The following is a 21,278-nucleotide window of genomic DNA, read 5'->3' as shown; positions in this document are numbered from 1 at the left end:
GCCAATGAGTTCTCCATCAGGAAAGATTGCCTAATGCTTTTTTTGGAACTGAGAAGAATGAAATACCAAACTCTGCCTTTATAATATGCACTTCCTACAGGCATGGTGTTGATAGGAAGGTCGTGCCTTAGGGTTGTTTTGCTGCCTCACCTGATTTTGGAACCTATACAAGAGCATTCAAGTGAAAAATACACATTCATCTTCCTGATAGCATATTACTCTGTCATTTTGGCTAATCTTTGACAGAATAATAGACCTAGGATAGTTTCGTTATAATGTTGTCTCCAAGTCAAATGTCTACACCTAAATCCCATAGAAATTCTATGATAGAGCCTAAAAAGAAGAGAGCTATACAAGCAAAAATCCTCCAGAATCATAAAGGCAAAGTAGGTCTTTAAGTATACAATTCTCCCATGCAAACTAATATTTGATTTATAGGCAAATAGGGTTATTTTTTATGATGTTTACTTAATAAATATTAGCAAACTCTGTTTTCGTGACTTGAAATTTAAGATATGTCGTGTGCTGTAGTGGCATAGGGGTTAGAGTTGATGTCTCACAGATTGAAATCCCAGGCAGCCATTGTGTTTGAAATGTCTTTCCTATCATAAACTAAAGGTTGACCTCTGACACTAAACTGAGTCAAGTATGGGTGAACATGGTCTGTCCCATCAATGGTTGTTTTCATCTGGCACTCATGATGTAGGGATAGGTTCTGGCTTGATGGAGTCAAAAATAAGCAGGTTAAAGGAATAATGGATGAAGGGGTGATGTATTGTTTCAGCATTTATGATTCATTTAAATATTATAATGCCCCTGGGGATAGAGGGAATAATTATAGCGCTTTGAAGACTTTGACAGTAGATGGCATTTAAAAGGATTGCTGTTTCTTCATAGCTTAACCCGTTGTCTCCTTTTTTGGCTGCTCTACAACTTTGCTCTGATGTTTTGTGGCTCCACACTTTCTCAACTACCTCAGTTCTGTGCCTGCATTTACAGCATATGCCTCACCTGGTGTCAGTGGCAACATCTACTGCGCTTTCCTCAGCTCCATGAGCCGATCCAACCCAAGGCTTGCTGGTCAAACAGACTTTAGCAGCCAAGAGATGCCACTGACATGCTTGATATAAGTGCTCTAATCACGCTTTCCTCCTTCTACACTCCCAGGAGCTGCTTTTATGGTTGCCTTCTCTAGGCAGCTGCCTCCCTTTTGACCATGTCACTCTCAAATCCAGATCAGGAATGCTAGTGACAGTGTTTTTAGGCTATTCAAATACTAGAAAAATGTTGCAATCAATGCAAGACAAGCCTGCAGATTTGCAGCATATGAGTAAGTGTGCTAGCCGTACTTGAATAAATGACTGGAACCTTCTTTATTTAGTATAGACTGTTTTGTATGATATATGAAAACTTCACACAGATCTCAGAAATGATAAATGAGATTGCTACTAATGCATAGGAGGACTGGACTAACAACTGTGATACAGCCATACCTGAAAGACAGTTTGCTGTTGGGAAACCTTGAAACTACTGTTCAAAAACAAGAGTATGTGGATAAAAAAATATTGATTTGAAAAGCAATAACATTGAATAAATGATTATTTCTTGTTATCTCATATTCTGTTATGTAAAGTGAAATATTTCCCTTTACTGAAATACAGTTAAAAAAATAATAATACTGTTCTCTAGAGACTGGGCAAAACAGTCTTTTTGCCTCGAGCCATTTATGGTGTGATATTGAAGATCAAACACATATTTAGAAAATGAACTATTTAAAAACAGTGGCTGAAAACTTTGTTTATTTAGGTTAAAGAAAGGGATTTGCAGAATCTCCTTTATGCTGCATGGCACATAATCCAGTGTTGATTCCTGCTTTGTATCCAAAGTTGCTGGAATTGGCTCAAGCTCCACGTAGTGAGAAAATCGCTACACTGTAAAAAAGCTAGACAAAAAAAAAAAAAAAACTTTAAACAGGAGTTGTTTTGCTTTTATTTAGCAAAAATATCTACCAGTGGTGTAAGCAAAATTTACTTGACAAGATTTCTTGAAGAAAGCGTAAAAATCGCAAATGCAAATTTTTTGGTAAGTCAATAATTCTTACAATAAGGAAAACAAGATTTAATGTCATGATATAAATACTTTTCACTTGCTTAGATTTAATTTTTACAGTGCTAAATGTAAAGAATTATTATTATGAACCAAATTTCACAACATATGAAAGAAGACATAGTTTACTGTGTGAACCTGAGCAATTCTACTAATTTGACTACAGTATATTTAAGTTAAAAAGACACAGTCATGTGAAAGAGTGGAAATTGTTGACTGTTAAACAGGCAGATACAGTATTAGATCTTGCAAATTGTGCCTACATATAAAGGTAATATGTCTGAATAAATGACATATGAATTTGACATGATGTCTTCATTCTCATAATTTAAAATAACAAAAATGCTGATTTGTCATGTTGAAAATGTAAGTACATACCAACATTTATCACCACTTCGAATCCATGAACTTAGAATTAGCTGCCAATGATTAGAGCCTGTCATTTTAAAACTAATAACTCAAAAAGGAAAAACAATGTTATGTATTGACCTAATCAAAGCCCTAATTTGAATTCCACTGAAATGTTGTGGGGAGACTTGAAATGGGCAGTAAATCAAAGAAACCCCACAGACATCTTGCAACTAAAGGCACTTTGTATGGAGGAGTGGTCCAAAATTTCACTGAGTTGATGTCAGAGACGGGTGGGCAGTTATCCAAAAAGCTTACAAGAAGTAATTTCTGCTAAAGGGGGTTAATACCAGCTTCAGGGGCTGGCCAAAGGTGCCCTTACCTTTTCTCTATTAGATCTATTGATATCTTTGTTGAATAACATGATTGAAAAGGTGAATTTTCTTTGAGTTTTATTCAAGTATATACACTTTATTTGTAGGCACTGCTTGCGTGAAGCTTTGCTGTTTGCCTGTTCCAAAATGTTGAAAACATTAACAATTTCCACGGCGAGTACTTACTTATTTACATGACTGTATGTGGTTTATTGCTGTTAAAGGTATGTTGCACTGTTACACATAAAGTGCTGTGGATCCTCTCCATGACATTTGCTATGCAAAATACGGATTACAGGATAATATATTTAGTCTAACCACTGGCTTGATTGAATTAAACTTCAGTGCATACTGTAAAAATGACCATTAATGTCCTAATGGCATAATGAATGTCAATTTGGAAATAGCATGTTCACGTATTATTTATTAATTCAGAATATTGTAAACTGTGTCCTGAACAATTGCACAGTACCATGAAGGGTTTCTGCATTAACATACTGTATGCAGCGTATGTTGCCAGTGAATAATACCTTGTAGTGTATAATAACTCAACAATGGAAATGTGGACAAATAAGGATAAGCTGACATTATGAGCGGACTGAATGTGTCACGAATTGCAAGCTCGATCAACGATTTTTTTTCGGAAGAGATAAACACTGCCTTGAGAATGTACATTGCATTTAATTTCCAGTCGTTTTCAGAATTTGCTTTGTCATTTCATCTTTTCATGCTGTCCATGAAGTACCATCTGTTTTGTAAAAGCCATCAGAGAGTGCCGAAGTTCACCTTTGCATTTTATCGCCCTGTTAGATGGACACCTAAAACGTTTTCCGTGTGTAATTTGCAGCCCAAGCAGAGCCCAGCGTGCGCAAAAGACAGCGGCTCAGCATTCTCAAGGAATAACATGGAATGATTATAATAGACTAGCGGAACCATCATCTTGCCTTTCTACTGTCCTCGGGGACGCTTTTCTGGTTTATGTCAGTAATCTAAAAAAATCCCTGTTATTTGAGTTGGTGAAATAGGCGCGTCTGCCCTACACGAAGTGGCTCAGCGTCGGCGATCAGAGGGTTAAAGTTTAGCGAAAGGAATTTGCGACCTGCCGGATTTCAATTCGCTCAATATGGCAGTGGCTTTCGGTAACGTTGGGAACTGCCAGTCGTAGAGGACTGTTCAAAAAAGTAAAAGTAGGAAGTTGAGCTCTGCTAAGTTAGAAATAAATGTAATACCTGAAAAACGGAACTAACGAGGATTCAATACGGAATATTTGTGAAATGAAAAACACACGACCTGTCTTTTATATACCGTGAAGTGGAATAGGTGTGCAACTTTAAACTTTTTAAGTTACAAACTGAATTTTATTGAAGGGACGAACACGAAAAAAGAACGACTAACTAAATTAAACAGAAATATTGGATAAAAATGACTTTGTTGTTTGGAAAGAAGGTATGCGATCGTTTAATAGGAAGATGTGTCAGGAGACTAAACCTTTTCTCCACTCCCTCGCCTTCTAACTGGACTAAAGTAGTGTCGGATGCTGAGAAGATCGTGGGCTACCCCACCTCCTTCATGAGCCTCCGCTGTCTGCTCAGCGATGAGCTCAGCAACGTCGCTCTGCACGTCAGAAAGCTGGTGGGCACGAGACACCCGCTAATCAACACCGCCAGGTAAGACATCGACTATTTTCTTTGATTTTTTCTCGATAGAAATTGCAGAACTAAATAAAGAGCATCGGCTGCTGTTCTCAATCCTGGAACACGGTTACAAAGCGGCGTACTCTGTGAAAGGGGCTATACTGAATATAGTTTGATTGGATTTTTCTTCTAAAGAAGTTTGCAGCGTAGCAGGAGTATACAGTAGTTTTCCATTGACAAAGTTCTTCGTGGAGATCTTGTGTGTACATTCATTAATTTCTGGACAGCAAAATCCCGAAATGGTTCAATGGGTTGTGTATGATAATTGACTGTCTGAAAGAGAGCATTTCAAAATATATACCTGCAGAGTTTCCTCCATCTAGAGTCATACTAAGAAGAGCCTGTTTTTTTTTTTTTTGTAATGAAAAAACTGTTATGGTCGTGGAGATCGATGAGTCAACCCGTTTCCTAAAACTGTTTTACCAGTACAGTTTGTTGGGAGGCTGGTGCAATTCCGGACAATATTGCTTGTAAGCTGTGTCAGCTGCCAATACTTCACAGGGCATAGTGATGCAGACACTCAGTCATACCTGACCAATTTAGCCACCATGCCACCAGCACTTTAGAACAGGTAATCCACCTGAAGCTAAGCATATCTGGCCCTGGTCACTGCTTTGAATGGAGACCGACTAGAGAAAGCGTGGGTCGCTGCTGGAGGAGCTGAAAGTGAGGCCAGCAAGGGTACATGCCCTGTGGTTCGTGTGTGGATCCAAATACCCTGATACAGTGACAGGGACACTGCTGTAAAAACGATACCATCTTTCTGATGATGTGTAAAACTGAGGTCAGGAATGTCTGTGGTCATAAAAGATCCCTGAGCATCTTTGGAAAAAATTTGGGTGTCTCCTGATGTCTTGGCAAAAGTGTCCATCATGGCCTTGCCCATTTTAGCCCCTTAATCATCTCCTGTCTCAAACTGGCAGATCCTGCTCGTGTCTTCACCACCTAATAGCTAATGTGTGGTGAATGTACTGGTGAAAAAATGGCTGCTGTGCAGCATCCGCGTGGGCAATGTGACATCGGTGGTGGTTGAATGGGCTCCCAGCTGTCTAGACACTCAAAAAAGAATGTTACATAGAAAAAAAAATTATGTACATGTAGCTATTTAGCTAATCTAACATGAATAGATAGATAGATACTTTATTAATCCCAAGAAATTCATATAATCCAGCAGCAGTATACTGATATAAAAAACAATATTAAATTAAATAGTAATAAAAATGCATGTAAAAGCAGACAATAACTTTGAGTAATGTAAGTATTTACTCCCCCGGGTGGAATTGAAGAGTCGCATAGTGTGGGTAAGGAACGATCTCCTCAGTCTGTCACTGAAGCTACTCCTCTGTCTGGAGATGACACTGTTCAGTAGATGCAGTGGATTCTTCATGATTGACAGGAGTTTGCTCAATGCCCGTCGCTCTGCCACAGATGTTAAACTGTCCAGCTTTATTCCTACAATAGAGCATCTTTGAGATGAAAGAAGAAATCTCAAGCAGACTTTGTAAAATGTGTAAAGTGCATTGGTAGTTTTCAAAACCACGACTCTGTAGCTGCAAAACGTTTAAACATTAATTTAAACATTTAATTTCTTAACTCTTAAATGGTTCAATTCCGGGTCAATTTTATTAACTACTAGCTGCCAGTTAATAATTACAGCCAAATAACACAAGGTCAGGCGGCACGGTGGCGCAGTGGGTAGTGCTGCTGCCTCACAGTAAGGAGACCCGGGTTCTCTTCCCGGGTCCTCCCTGAGTGGAGTTTGCATGTTCTCCCCGTATCTGCGTGGGTTTCCTCCCACAGTCCAAAGAAATGCAGGTTAGGTGCATTGGCGATTGGTGTGTGTGTGCGTGCCCTGTGGTGGGCTGGCGCCCTGCCCGGGGTTTGTTTCCTGCCTTGCACCCTGTGCTGGCTGGGATTGGCTCCAGCAGACCCCCGTGACCCAGTAGTTAGGATATAGTGGGTTGGATAATGGATGGATAACACAAAGTCCAATTTAGTGCCATTTTGCACTTGAGTGTTGGTAATAAATTATCTGTTTAATTAAAACACCTAGAAACAAATGGAGAACTTCATTCATCCATCCATTATTGAGTGTACTTTATAGTCACAGATGAAGATAAAAAAGGACATTCATGCAGATAACCACTAATATGGGGTCAAATTAGTTAAGATCAACGTTTTTGTAAAATATTCCTAACTTAAAATGTTTTCTTATGATGGTGTGGTAAACTGTTTCTTCAGATAAGGAAGGCAGATGTTTCGAGGTAAGGCAGTTATTTTTAGTAGACTTGGTGCCAGAGAATGGCGATGTTTTAGATGCTGCATATGCAAGTAACAATCTCACCATAATCAAAACACATGACAATAAAGACCGTATGAATATATAAATTGAGTCAGTGTCAGCGGGGCTGTGAGTGGGCCTTGCAATTGCTCTCTTTAGGGTTGGTTTGCACCTCACGCTCAGAGGAAAAGCTCCTGCCCTTTCGTCCCAGTATTTGATTAAGCAGTTTTGAGAATGTTATATTATTCATATCTTCAGTATGCTATGTGAAGAAAAAACATGCAGACATAGGGAGACCATGTAAGCTCTATACAGATTCCAAGGATGGAATTTAGTACCATTGCTTTGATGCTGTGAGACAACGTTGCTAAGACATGTGAAGTACTAATTTGGACTAAACCAAATACATTTGAAAATGGTCTTGGAAAAAAGACAAATCCCATATATTAGAAATTTTTCATGTGGCAGAAGTTATGCACTTGCAGGCCATATGATTAAGTAATATATTTCATTCTAAATCCTTAACACGGAATGACAGCACAATGTTCTGCCAGGTTGGAATGATCAGTTATTTGGCTGGGTGCATCACACATATACCTATAGTGTACTACTTTACTGAGAGAGAAATAACACATTTGCACAGATTTTGAAGGCTTAATATAGAGTGTATAAAGGTCATGCATGATAAAAATTCTCAAAGGTTTTGGTGCCTCAAACTTTAACGTCATCTAGGAAGACAGTTTGCTGCACAATGTGCAAAACTGACCTTGTTTGGCACAGACTTTTGACAGTGATATATGAACACATGAAAAGATAGCATGTTGTAGAAATGGCAGAGGATTAAGAGTTAAGATAATCGGCATGGATCAGCATAGTAAATTCGTGCAATTAGTGGTAAACTTGCAATCTGTGCTGTCACTGTCTTATAATCCTGTTTTTATGAGCCATGTCTTCTCCATATTCGCCACATAAAAAACAGGAAACAAATTACTGTTTTAATCCAAAACAACCAGCACTCACCCATTTATTATAATGTTCATTCAATCTATTTGAAAACAATTTCAAGTGATCAGGTGACACGATCAGTTTCATTGGGCTGTGACTGCCAACTTTTGGGTTGAGCCTAGTTGTGAACCCCCATTGTATTCAATGGTGAAGGGTTGGATACGGTTTGTGAAGTGTCTTGCAATGGGTTGAAGCAGGCAGTTAAAGCAATTAATATTGCACCCTGATCTAATGCTTCTCAGAATGGGTCACGGAGACACATAGTCGGGTCATGATAAAAAAAACACTGCCCTAGACCACCCGCTGCCTCCAGGGTATTCTGCAGTGTTAAATATGCTTCTGCTGGGAAAGCTGATGAGAATATTGAATCCTTCCATTTAAATGTCTTAATTTGAATACTTTACACTTTTGAGGTTGCCAAACTTCATAAATGTAAATTTTTACTCTGCATGATAATATTGTCTGCGGTGGGATGGCACCCTGCCCGGGATTTGATCCTGCCTTGCACCCTATGCTGGCTGGGATTGGCTCCAGCAGACCCCCGTGCCCCTGTATTAAAATATAGCGGGTTGGATAATGGATGGATGGATGATAATATTGTGGTTTAACCCAGTGTCAGAAGCATAATATGTAAAGAATACATCTAAAATCCTCTGTTGAAATTGTTAAATGTTTGCACACATACAGATCACATGAGCGGTGACAATCCCAGCTCCTTAACATATGATCCTGTACTATTTAAATTGTTAACATTTACTTAACATTCCTTTCTGCACATCAGAGTCGTTACTCAGGTGGATTAGCACCAAAAAGCACAAATAATTACCCTTTTGTACTGCTACAAATAAGTTGTCAAATTATTGTACATTTTGTTTTTGTGCTGCGTCTGGGTAAGTGGCATTCTTGTCCCCTCTATCTTCTGCACCACAGTTGGCAGCTTGCCGTTTCCTGTTATCTTCTACACAGTCTTAGAATAGAGGAAAAAAAATTGTTATGCAGTATTGTGTAAACGTTTTGGGTATTTTAGATAGTTCACAAATATTTTGTCTTAGATGGTTATTTTATGTCTTTTGGATTAGTGTGTCAATGGGAAAGAGTGTATTTTAGAGTACCAGACATTGCTTTTATGAAAAAGTGAAGCAATACAATAAGATGTTTCAATGTTTCAAATTGTAGACCACTTTTCAGTAAAAAAAAAAAAAGATTTAGTTTTAAGCACGTACTGTAGCTTAGTGCTTGATTAAGCAAATCTCGTAATGATCAATGACATAATGTGTAGATAGAACCAACGTGATTAAACTAAAACAAACAACAGTGTAGAGGGAATAAAACTGGCCAGGGGACAACCATACTAAAAAGGTGAGCTTGTGGTAGATGTGGCAGTTTCATCTGCAAATTTTACACCTTGTCAAAAGTGAGCATAGTGGCACTTTTGTGGTCATCCCATATCATCAGGTTTGTTCCTAAGCAGAAATTTTGTGGCCTATATGTGTTTCTAGATGTGTTCTCCAAGTTCTTCTGCAGAAGCACAAACAAACAGGCAAAGTAGAGGAGCAGAAAATGAGTATAGCAAAATATATCAAGCTTACTTTCCTTTTGAAATTCAAGATGCCCAGTACCACTATCAGCTCAGAACTAGGAGAAGCAGGTACACTAGTGCAAATTAAATAATTTTTTTATCCGTTTTATGCCTTATCCATGATATAAAGTGTGTTTAGGTAGGGATGCAAATTTTGATAACATTTCATAATCAACAGTTGTTCCCACAACTATTCCATGGTTTTGGATTTATTATTAAATATCAATCTTCATGAACAGACATCTTGCTTAATATTATGAAAAACTATTCAAAGCTTCATTTTTCACAAAATATTTTGATTATGCATGTAAAAATGTGTTTTAATGTTGCATAAAAACATTTGAAACTTTCTGTTTACATACTGAAATACATATAATGATTTTTTGTTAAGGAATAGGGGCATATTGACATGCCCAAGTCAGCTGTATGAACAATCTGTTAACTGTAAGACTAGCAGCTGCAAGACCACTCTGATGGCATTGACTTTCCAGGTATTAATAGTCATCTTTGCCTACAGCCAGTATGCAGTATGTATTAAGTCTGCCATGGCTTGCATCCTGCAGTTTATGAGTGAAACTCATTTGGAGGCCTGGTTCAGGGCAGGGGGTGAATTAGTAGCCCCTGTTTTGTGCATTGTCACAAACACATGACGCCATTGTGCTCAGCTTCCCAGCAAGGCTGTGTGTGTTACGTCTCACTGCAACATTTTGTGTCTGTATAATCGATTTTATCTATTTTAATGTAGGGTTATTAAACAACGATTAATATCCTAATTTGAAGTATTTTGTCTTGCACTTCATCTTTTTAGTTTGAAGTGAAATTTTGCATGCTGTAAAAAGAGACATGGAAAGATGTGCTTTGTGCTATTCTCTATAATAACAATGGCAACATTTATGTATATAGTGCCTGCAAAAACAAAGTATGATTAAAATTGCTTTACAAATTGAAGTAACTGGAAACAAGGAAAACAATTATCAAATAAACTAATTATACTAAGGAAAGAAAAAATTAAAACTTCTGGGGTTTTACGACCAAAAGCTCGCCTTGGCCCCCCTCTGCATTCTGTCATACATCTAAGAAAAGAGAAAAAAAAAAACATAAAAAGAGAGAGTCAGCCAGTGCAGATGTCATCAAGGACAGGACCTCATTGTTCTTCTTTCTTCCATTAGCCTTGGCAGTTTCTTCCAGAAGAAGGTGGCACAGGGCCGCCGTGGGATACTGTGTGATTAGTCACAAGTTTAACAAAAAGCCAGATTAATCATTTTAAGATGTGATTTAAACCCCTCTACCATGCTGACCTGACATGTCTCAATAGGAAGATTATTGTATTTTTGGAGGATAGACACTATTACCACTTCTTTTTTGTTTTAATCTTGGAATAGCAAGAAAAGCAAATTTTAATGATCTAAGATTCTGACTGGGATTGTATGGGAACAAATATTCCAAGATATGTGAAGGGTGGAAGATTATCTAAAGTCTTATAAACAAGACATTAAGCCCGTTACAATAACGGGCGCTAGAACAGTAGTACATAAACATTTGTATGAACAGTCTATATTAAATGGCAAGGGACCTTGTATGTGGCTGTAATATGTGTCACTGTATTGTGTGCCATTAATTTTCTCTCTCAGTAACACTGGTTTGTATTTCCGTAAAATGCCTGTAATTTTGTCTGACAGTAATACAGTGGAACCTCGGTTCACGACCATAATTCATTCCAAAACTCTGGTTGTAACCCGATTTGGTCGTGAACCGAAGTAATTTCCCCCATAGGATTGTATGTAAATACAATTAATCCGTTCCAGACCGTATGAACTGTATGTAAATATATATATTTTTTAAGATTTTAAGCACAAATATAGTTAATTATACCATTGAATGCATAGCGTAATAGTAAACTAAATGTAACACCATTGAATAACACTAAGAAAACTTTGAACAACAGAGAAAACTAACACTGCAAAAGTTTGCGCTATAGCCTCATGACCAGCTCGCTAAAAACACCTTTTTTAAGCATAGGGAAAAAAATGAACATTTGAAAAATCCGTAATTTAATAAACAACCAAGAAAAATAACATTGCAGCAATGCACGCGTGCGCCTGTGTGTCTCTGTCGCGGGTGTGCGTGTGCGTGCGTGCGTGCGTGTCTGTCTGTCTCTGTGACGGGTCTGCGTGCGTGTGTGTGTGTGTGCGTGTCTGTCTGTGTCACGGGACTGCATGCGTGTCTGTCTCTCGTGCGTGTGTGCGTGCGTGCGTGTCTGTCTCTCGTGCGTGCGTGTCTGTCTCTCGCGCGTGCGTGCATGAGTGACTGTCTCTTGCGCGGGCCTGACTGCCTGCGTGCGTGTCTGTCTGTCTGTCTCTCGCACGGGCCTGCCTGCATACCTACATACATGCGTGTGTGTGTGTGCGTGCGTGTGCGTGCGTGCACGTGTGTGTGTCTGTCTCTCGTGCGGGTGTGCGTGCGTGTCTGTCTCTCGCGCCTGCCTGCCTGTGTGTGTGCTTGCGTGCGTGTGTCTTTCTCTCGGGCGGGCCTGTGTGTCTGTCTGTCTCTCGCGTGCACGCACCTGTGTGTGTCTCTCTCTCTCTCTCTCTCTCTCTCTGCACACAGGAAATGCACAGGAAGAGACTGAACACGTGCCGTGTGGCCCCGCGCATGCGCACTTCACCAGAAGACACACACACGGACACCTGGGGTTTTTATTAAAGAGGATGATTAACAGTATTTTAAAATTGATTCTGAAAGACACAGGCAGCCATTGTAAAGGCACTAATATTGGTGTGGTCTGATCAGTTTTTTTTTTTCATTAGGATTCTTTCAGCAGCATTCTAATCCAACTATAATCGATTTTAATGTTTTTGGCAGACCTTTTAGGAGTACATTGCAGTAATCTAAACCGCTAAAGACAAAGGAGCGTATCAGCTTTTTTTCCATCTAAAGACATTAAAGACCAAATGTGGTATATTTTTTTTAAATATTTTTTATTAATTTCCATTTTTTTTTTAAATTTCAACACTTTTTTTGTAGTCGACAACAAGTACTTCAGTTTTCCCTTTATTTAAAAAAAAATTGCAACTTAGCTACTGCATAATGTTGTTTAGGCAATCTGTCAGACCATCTGGTGGCATTGGGTCATCTGGGGCTCTGGATGTATGGATGTGTGTTATCCGCACAGCTGTGGTAATTTATATCGTGTTTTGAGATGATGTGGCACAAAGGGAGCATATAAAACAGAAATTGGAACAGACCTAGAACTGCTCATTCTGGGGTGCCATTTTCAATGTAATGTGTTTCCAATGCACAGATATCAAGATAAGACTCAAACCAATTCAGAGCTACTGTACATTAGATAGGCCCACTCATGCTGCACACAAATCCAGAAGAATGAAAATTCATGCATGATTTGTGTCTGTATTTAGCCCTGGAAATTGGAGGTGTGATGATGAATGTTAGTTAGTGCATATGTCCTGCAAGTTGGGTGTGCAATGGATGAGAAAGAAGATTTTTGGAGTGAGTTGGATGAAGTGATGAACAGTGTACCCAAGGGATAGAAAGTGGTGATTGGAGCGGATTTCAAAGGACGTGTTGGTGAAGGGAAGAGAGGAGACAAGGAGGTGATAGGTAGGTATGGTGTCAAGGAGAAGAATGAAGAAGGTCAGACGATAGTGGATTTTGCCAAAAGGATGGACATAGCTGTGGTGAATACGTATTTTAAGAAGAGGGAGGAGCATAGGGTTACTTACAAGAGTGGAGGAAGATGCACACAGGTAGATTACATCCTATGCAGAAGAGTCAATCTGAAGGAGACTGAAGACTGCAAAGTGGTGGCAGGGGAAAGTGTAGTTAAGCAGCATAGGATGGTGGTCTGTAGGATGACGTTGGAGATCAAGAAGAGGAAGAGAGTGAGGGCAGAGCCAAGGATCAAATGGTTGAAGTGGAAAAAGGAAGACTGCAAGATTAAGTTCAGGGAGAAGGTGAGACAGGCACTGGGTGGTAGTGAAGAATAACCAGACAGTTGGGGAAACTACAGCAGATGTAGTAAGGGTGACAGCAAGAAGGGTGATTGGAATGGGGAAGTACAGGAGAGTATATAGAGGAAGAGGATGGCAAAGAAGAAGTGGGATAGTCAGAGAGATGCAGAAAGTAGACAAGAGTACAGGGAGATATGGCACAAGGTGAAGAGAGAGGTAGTGAAGGCTAAAGAAAAGGCGTATGATGAGTTGTATGAGAGGCTGGACAATAAAGAGGGAGAAAATGACCTGTACCGATTGGCTAGACAGAGGGACAGAGCAGGGAAAGATGTGCAGCAGGTTAGGGTGATAAAGGATAAAGATGGAAATGTACTCACAAGCGAGGAGAGTGTGTTGAGCAGATGGAAAGAGTACTTTGAGAGGCTGAGGAATGAAGAGAACGAGAGAGAGAAGAGGTTGGATGATGTGGAGATAGTGAATCAGGAAGCGCAACGGATTAGCAAGGAGGAAGTAAGGACAGCTATGAAGAGGATGAAGAATGGAAAAGCCGTTGGTCCAGATGACATACCTGTGGAAGCACGGAGGTGTTTAGGAGAGATGGCAGTGGAGTTTTTAACCAGATTGTTTAATAGAATCTTGGAAAGTGAGAGGATGCCTGAGGAGTGGAGAAGAAGTGTACTAGCGCCGATATTTAAGAATAAGGGGAATGTGCAGAGCTGTACTAACTACAGGGGAATAAAATAGATGAGCCACAGCATGAAGTTATGGTAGTGGAAGCTAGGCTAAGAAGTGAGGTGATGATTAGTGAGCAGCAGTATGGTTTCTTGCCAAGAAAGAGCACCATAGATGCGATGTTTGCTCTGATGGTGTTGATGGAGAAGTATAGAGAAGGCCGGAAGGAGTTACAATGTGTCTTTGTGGGCCTGGAGAAAGCATATGACAAGGTGCCTCGAGAGGAGTTGTGGTATTGTAAGAGGAAGTCGGGAATGGCAGAGTATTATGTAAGAGTTGTATAGGATATGTATGAGGGAAGTGTAACAGTGGTGAGGTCTGTGGTAAGAGTGACGGATGAATTCAAGGTGGAGGTGGGATTACATCAGGGATCGACTGAGCCCTTTCTTATTTGCAATGGTGATAGACAGTTTGACAGATGAGATTAGGCGGGAGTCCCCGTGGACTGTGATGTTTGCTGATGACATTGTGATCTATAGCGATCATAGGCAGCAGGTTGAGGAGACCCTGGAGAGGTGGAGATATGCTCTAGAGAGGAAAGGAATGAAGGTCAGTAGGAACAAGACAGAATACATGTGTGTAAATGAGAGGGAGGTCAGTGGAATGGTGAGGATGCAGGGAGTAGAGTTGGCGAAGGTGGATGAGTTTAAATACTTGGGATCAACTGTACAGAGTATTGGGGATTGTGGAAGAGAGGTGAAAAAGAGAGTGCAGGCAGGTTGGAATGGGTGGAGAAGAATGTCAGGAGTGATTTGTGACAGATGGATATCAGCAAGAGTGAAAGGGAAGGTCTACAGGATGGTAGTGGGACCAGCTATGTTATATGGGTTGGAGACCTTGGCACTGACTAGAAAGCAGGAGACAGAGCTGGAGGTAGTAGAGTTAAAGATGGAGTTAAAGATGCTAAGATTTGCATTGAGTGTGACAAGGATAGATAGGATTAGAAATGAGCACATTAGAGGGTCAGCTCAAGTTGGATGGGTGGGAGACAAAGTCAGAGAGGCGAGATTACATTGGTTTGGACATGTGCAGAGGAGAGATGCTGAGTATATTGGGAGAAGGATGCTAAGGATAGAGCTGCCAGGCAAGAGAAAAAGGGAAAGGCCTAAGAGAAGGTTTATGGACGTGGTGAGAGAAGATATGCAGGTGATGGGTGTAACAGAACAAGATACAGAGGACAGGAAGATATGGAAGAAGGTGATCCTCTGTGGCATCCCCTAACAGGAGCAGTCGAAAGTAGAAGAAGAAGATTTAGCCCTAACTTAGTAAGCATTTTCACTAAGACAGCTTCTGTACTATAGTTAGATCTAAAGCTTGACTAGTATTTATCTAGTATAGGGTGTTTGTCCAATATTTTACTTAAGAAAGTAAGAATAGCGATGGGTCTAATATGATCTAGGATGGGGTTCAAGATTATATTTTTTGATCAGACACTTGAAAAATACCTAGTAAACAGTTTACAGTATATATTACATCATGAATTAATGTGTCAGACATTTCTTTGAACTCACCTGATGGAACTGGATTAAAGAATAGAGTTTCAGAGTTAAATTCTAATTTTTATTTTACCATATGAAGTTCAGCCAAGTTTATGCTAGTGAAGCAATTTAAATTACAAGATATAGTGGGAGATGAATCAATATGCTCTATTATTGTTATTTCTACTGTGGTAAATCTTATGTTACATATTATTTTTTTAAAAATGCAGCAAACTCCTCACATTTTCCAACTAAGGCTTTCAGAGACTTCATGGTTGATACAGAATTTGCCAACTGATTGATAGTTGAAAAGAGTACTCTTTGATGATTCCCTGTGCTATTATTAATGATTTTACTAAAATTAGAGCTGTGTATCCAACCTGGTCATGAGTGGTTCCACAGGGAATTGTACTAGCTCTTTTCTTGTGTACCCTGTACACTTAAAAGCTTTAGATGCAATACATGTCATTTGCAGGCATTTTCTGATGACACAGCCATATGTGAGTATATCAGCTGTGGACAGAAGAGTGAATACAGAACAGAGAAGGACTTTGATGAATGGCTCAGATTATACCACCTTCAGCTTAACATCAGTAAGACAAAAGAGATTTATAAACTTCAGGTGGGTCAAGTCCACTCTGCTCCCAGTTCTTATTTATGGTGACGATGTAGAGGAGGTGAGGACATTCAAAACTCTCAGGGTGCCTTTGAATGACAGGCTTGAGTGGAGTACCAACACAGAGGCTGTATACTAGAAGAGTCAGTGTGGGCTCCTGAGGATGTTGAGGTTTGTTGGTGTATGCAGACTGTATGCTTTCTACCAGCCTGTAGCGGCCAGTGTTTTTAGTAGTGTTCTAGTAAAATGGCATTAGTGTAGGAAAAACTGAACAGGACTGAACAAACTGATTAGAATGACTAGTTTAGTCTTAGGAGCCAAGCTGGGCTCTCTGTATTAGAGGACATATACTGTATAGTAAAATAAAGAGTAATTTTATGTCGGGGTGCAGTGTGCAAGGTCTGTTTAAATAGCCGTATTTCCATCTTTTGTTTACACACTTGTTTTCCTGAAGTTTGACTGTTTGTTTATTATCTGTCTGGAATATCATTAGCTTTCACATGGACACATACTCTCAGCTTCCTTGTGCATTACTTGTAAACTTTTCATTGATTTTAAATAATTAAATCATTTATCAAACTGTCTACTGTTAGCATTTTGCTTATACATATTTTCATACCAGTGGAAGTCACTTTTATAAAAATGTTCAAAAATGTAGTAAATAATAAGATACTGATGGTGTTTTCAGTATTTATCACATTTTGCTTTGTTTAATATCACAATCTGGGCATGATCACATTTGTCAAATATCATTTTCCCTGTTATAGTCAACTATATTTGTAATGTGAGCATTTTGCCAAATCATTTAATGTGTTCATTAGGTTAATTTAATGGACTGCATTTGAAAGTTGCACTTTTTAAGGTCTATCTTGATACATACTTTCTTTGTCTATTGTCAACGGCTTTGCAAAGTACATAACAAAAAGCAGCAGTAACATAAAGCACCAGCTTTTTTTTACAGAAGCTTCATGTTCTCTCTTTTTTCTTTTTGCTTCTGAACTTTATTAGTTATTAATCTCTCTATTATAAAAAAAAATCTTGGGAGAGAGACTAGGGAGATGAGACGTGATCTTCTTGGAAGACAATTTGACGTCTCGCAAGAGACACTTTAATGTCACATGAGACAAGGCAGTGAGACAATTTTTAAAACAAGTTCACAAACATCTAATCTAGCAGTTGTTGGAATGCATTTGGCAGACACACTTAATCTGCTCCAAGCTCTTAAAACAATAGACAAGCAGAACACGCACATTTGACATGCAAGAAACACTGAGAAATTAAAAGCAGAGTGTATTAAATACTCCTGTAATGAACTGATTGTGCTGTGATCATGAGCACCTAAACAGCTTAGTGTACCTGTACCACAAGAGTTGTTTGTCCAAAGACAAAAGAGGATGATATGCTGGATATTCAGCCATCCATTGTAATGGCAATGTTTGATCGCTGTAAAATAAGATGGAGGAACTGTCTTCTCTCATAGTGGGTCATGGCGCATACAGGTACAGTAGAAGTTTTTATTTAATAGAGACTTGCCACTGTTTTAATGCTGATTGAATTTCATCTTATTTGAGCAGACAGAAACACAGTGCGGTGTGGCAAAAGACAGGTGGCGGACTGGTCATCCTTGTGAATGAGGAATGGTGTTAAAAGGAGTATAGTACAGTTAAAACTACTGTTTGCAATTTGGACAGGTGTATGTGCAGTCCATTGTGTCCTATCTATCTATCTATCTATCTATCTATCTATCTATCTATCTATCTATCTATCTATCTATCTATCTATCTATCTATCTATCTATCTATCTATCGTAATATCAGTTGAGTTGCTTTATGTCAGCAGTATGACTAATAGGAAATACTTGACTAAATACTCCATTATAAAATTATTCTAAAATTCTTGGGACTCATTAACATTTTGTTCTGTTTTTCTAAGAATATCACTGTCAGTTACTTTTGAGTATAATTAAGCATGAGTAAAGTCTATACTGTAATTTGGAAACAATAGCACTTTTGTTCGTGTGCATATGTATGTATGTATGTATGTATGTATATGTGTGTATATATATATATGTATATTATACTGTGTATATATTATACTGTATATACTGTACTGTATATAATACGTAGCTAGAGATCCACAACGGGAGACAATGAGTCACATATCTTAAAATAATTTTTTATTATTCCTAAGCTTTCGACAACCTACCAGGTGTCAGCATCAGAGGTAAATGGTTGGATATACAGGCAACATATAGCTGGTGAAGGGTGGGGATGGAGGGGTATATATATGTATATATATATATGTGTGTGTGTGTGTGTGTATATATATATATATATATATATATATATATATGTATATATATGTATATACAGTGATGTGAAAAACTATTTGCCCCCTTCCTGATTTCTTATTCTTTTGCATGTTTGTCACACAAAATGTTTCTGATCATCAAACACATTTAACCATTAGTCAAATATAACACAAGTAAACACAAAATGCAGTTTTTAAATGATGGTTTTATTATTTAGGAGAAAAAATCCAAACCTACATGGCCCTGTGTGAAAAGTAATTGCCCCTGAACCTAATAACTGGTTGGGCCACCCTTAGCAGCAATAACTGCAATCAAGCGCTTGCGATAACTTGCAATGAGTCTTTTACAGCTCTGGAGGAATTTTGGCCCACTCATCTTTGCAGAATTGTTGTAATTCAGCTTTATTTGAGGGTTTTCTAGCATGAACCGCCTTTTTAAGGTCATGCCATAGCATCTCAATTGGATTCAGGTCAGGACTTTGACTAGGCCACTCCAAAGTCTTCATTTTGTTTTTCTTCAGCCATTCAGAGGTGGATTTGCTGGTGTGTTTTGGGTCATTGTCCTGTTGCAGCACCCAAGATTGCTTCAGCTTGAGTTGACGAACAGATGGCGGACATTCTCCTTCAGGATTTTTAGTAGACAGTAGAATTCATGGTTCCATCTATCACAGCAAGCCTTCCAGGTCCTGAAGCAGCAAAACAACCCCAGACCATCACACTACCACCACCATATTTTACTGTTGGTATGATGTTCTTTTCTGAAATGCTGTGTTCCTTTTATGCCAGATGTAACGGGACATTTGCCTTCCAAAAGTTCAACTTTTGTCTTATCAGTCCACAAGGTATTTTCCCAAAAGTCTTGGCAATCATTGAGATGTTTCTTAGCAAAATTGAGACGAGCCCTAATGTTCTTTTTGTTTAACAGTGGTTTGCGTCTTGGAAATCTGCCATGCGGGCGTTTTGCCCAGTCTCTTTCTTATGGTGGAGTCGTGAACACTGACCTTAATTGAGGCAAGTGAGGCCTGCAGTTCTTTAGACGTTGTCCTGTGGTCTTTGTGACCTCTCGGATGAGTCGTCTCTGCACTCTTGGGGTAATTTTGGTCGGCCGCCACTCCTGGGAAGGTTCACCACTGTTCCATGTTTTTGCCATTTGTGGATAATGGCTCTCACTGTGGTTCGCTGGAGTCCCAAAGCTTTAGAAATGGCTTTATAACCTTTACCAGACTGATAGATCTCAATTACTTCTGTTCTCATTTGTTCCTGAATTTCCTTGGATCTTGGTATGATGTCTAGCTTTTGAGGTGCTTTTGGTCTACTTCTCTGTGTCAGGCAGCTCCTATTTAAGTGATTTCTTGATTGAAACAGGTGTGGCAGTAATCAGGCCTGGGGTGGCTACGGAAATTGAACTCAGGTGTGATACACCACAGTTAGGTTATTTTTTAACAAGGGGCAATTACTTTTCACACAGGGCCATGTAGGTTTGGATTTTTTTCTCCCTAAATAATAAAACCATCATTTAAAACTGCATTTTGTGTTTACTTGTGTTATATTTGACTAATGGTTAAATGTGTTTGATGATCAGAAACATTTTGTGTGACAAACATGCAAAAGAATAAGAAATCAGGAAGGGGGCAAATAGTTTTTCACACCACTGTTTATATATATATATATATATATATATATATATATATATATATATATATATATATATATATATATATATATATATATATATATATATATATATATATATATATCAGGGATGTCAGGGATGCCAGGGCAACGACCCGGCCGGGACGCTGTGAGGGACCGGAAGAGGGTCAAATCCCACCCTGGATCACGTGGGGGCCGCCTTCCTGGTTGCTCTGGGGACCACGGGTTGAGGGAATGGAAGCCCTACCCTGTAGGGGCCCGTGGTCACCACCAAGAGGCGCCCCAATGCCTTGGGGACCTGCTACCCCAGCACTTCCGCCACACCAGGAAGTGCTAGTGGGAAGATTTAGGACGGCACCGGAGAGCTGCTGGGAGGACAGCTGGCACTTCCGCCACGCTGGGGCGTGGCCAGAGGAGGAATGCCGGGAACACCTGGGGCTCATCCGGGGACTGTATAAAAAGGGCCGTCTCCATTCATTCAGCGCTAGAGTCGGGTGAAAGAAGGACAAGGCAGAGAGGAGAGTGAAGGCGGCCCGAAGAAAGGCATTTGAGTGGCCAGGACTGTATTGGGGTTTGTGCACTTTGAACTGGGTCTGAGTGACCGTATTATTGTAAATATTTGTAAAATAAACGTGTGGTGGTTTGAAAATAACATGTCCACCTGTCTGTGTCGGCTCCACAATATATATATATATATATATATATATATATATATATATATATATATATATATATATATATATATATATATATATATATATATATATATATATATATATATATATATATATATATATATATATATATATATATATCACAGCAACACTCATAACAGTGACAAAACAATTACATTGATTACATTGACAATCATGTTACATTATTTTCAAAATGTTTCCTTTTCTTTTTCATTTCTTCTTTAACACACTACTTTTCCACTGCAAAGCTGGTATTTTGTTGTATGTATATATATATATATATATATATATATATATGTGTGTGTGTGTGTGTGTGTGTGTGTATATATATATATATATATATATATATATATATATATATATATATATATATATATATATATATATATATATATATATATATATATATATATATATATATATATGCCAGAAACACTCA

The 21,278-nt window shown here is 38.9% G+C and overlaps 1 protein-coding gene across 1 annotated transcript in view; it reads left to right on the top strand.

Moving 5' to 3' along the window:
• Window positions 1-3,929: 3,929 nt before the first annotated feature.
• pdss2 (prenyl (decaprenyl) diphosphate synthase, subunit 2) overlaps window positions 3,930-21,278 on the top strand; it is a 235,382-nt gene continuing 218,033 nt past the window's right edge. Inside the window, exon 1 of the mRNA XM_039747880.1 lies at window positions 3,930-4,495. Coding sequence (XP_039603814.1) covers window positions 4,251-4,495 — 245 coding nt within the window. The 5' untranslated portion in view covers window positions 3,930-4,250. The remainder of the gene's footprint in view (window positions 4,496-21,278) is intronic.

Source organism: Polypterus senegalus, chromosome 3, assembly GCF_016835505.1.
Source record: "Polypterus senegalus isolate Bchr_013 chromosome 3, ASM1683550v1, whole genome shotgun sequence".
Taxonomy (NCBI): Eukaryota; Metazoa; Chordata; class Cladistia; order Polypteriformes; family Polypteridae; genus Polypterus; species Polypterus senegalus.
Note: the sequence above shows the minus strand (reverse complement) of the source record. Positions and strands in the feature narration are given on the sequence as shown.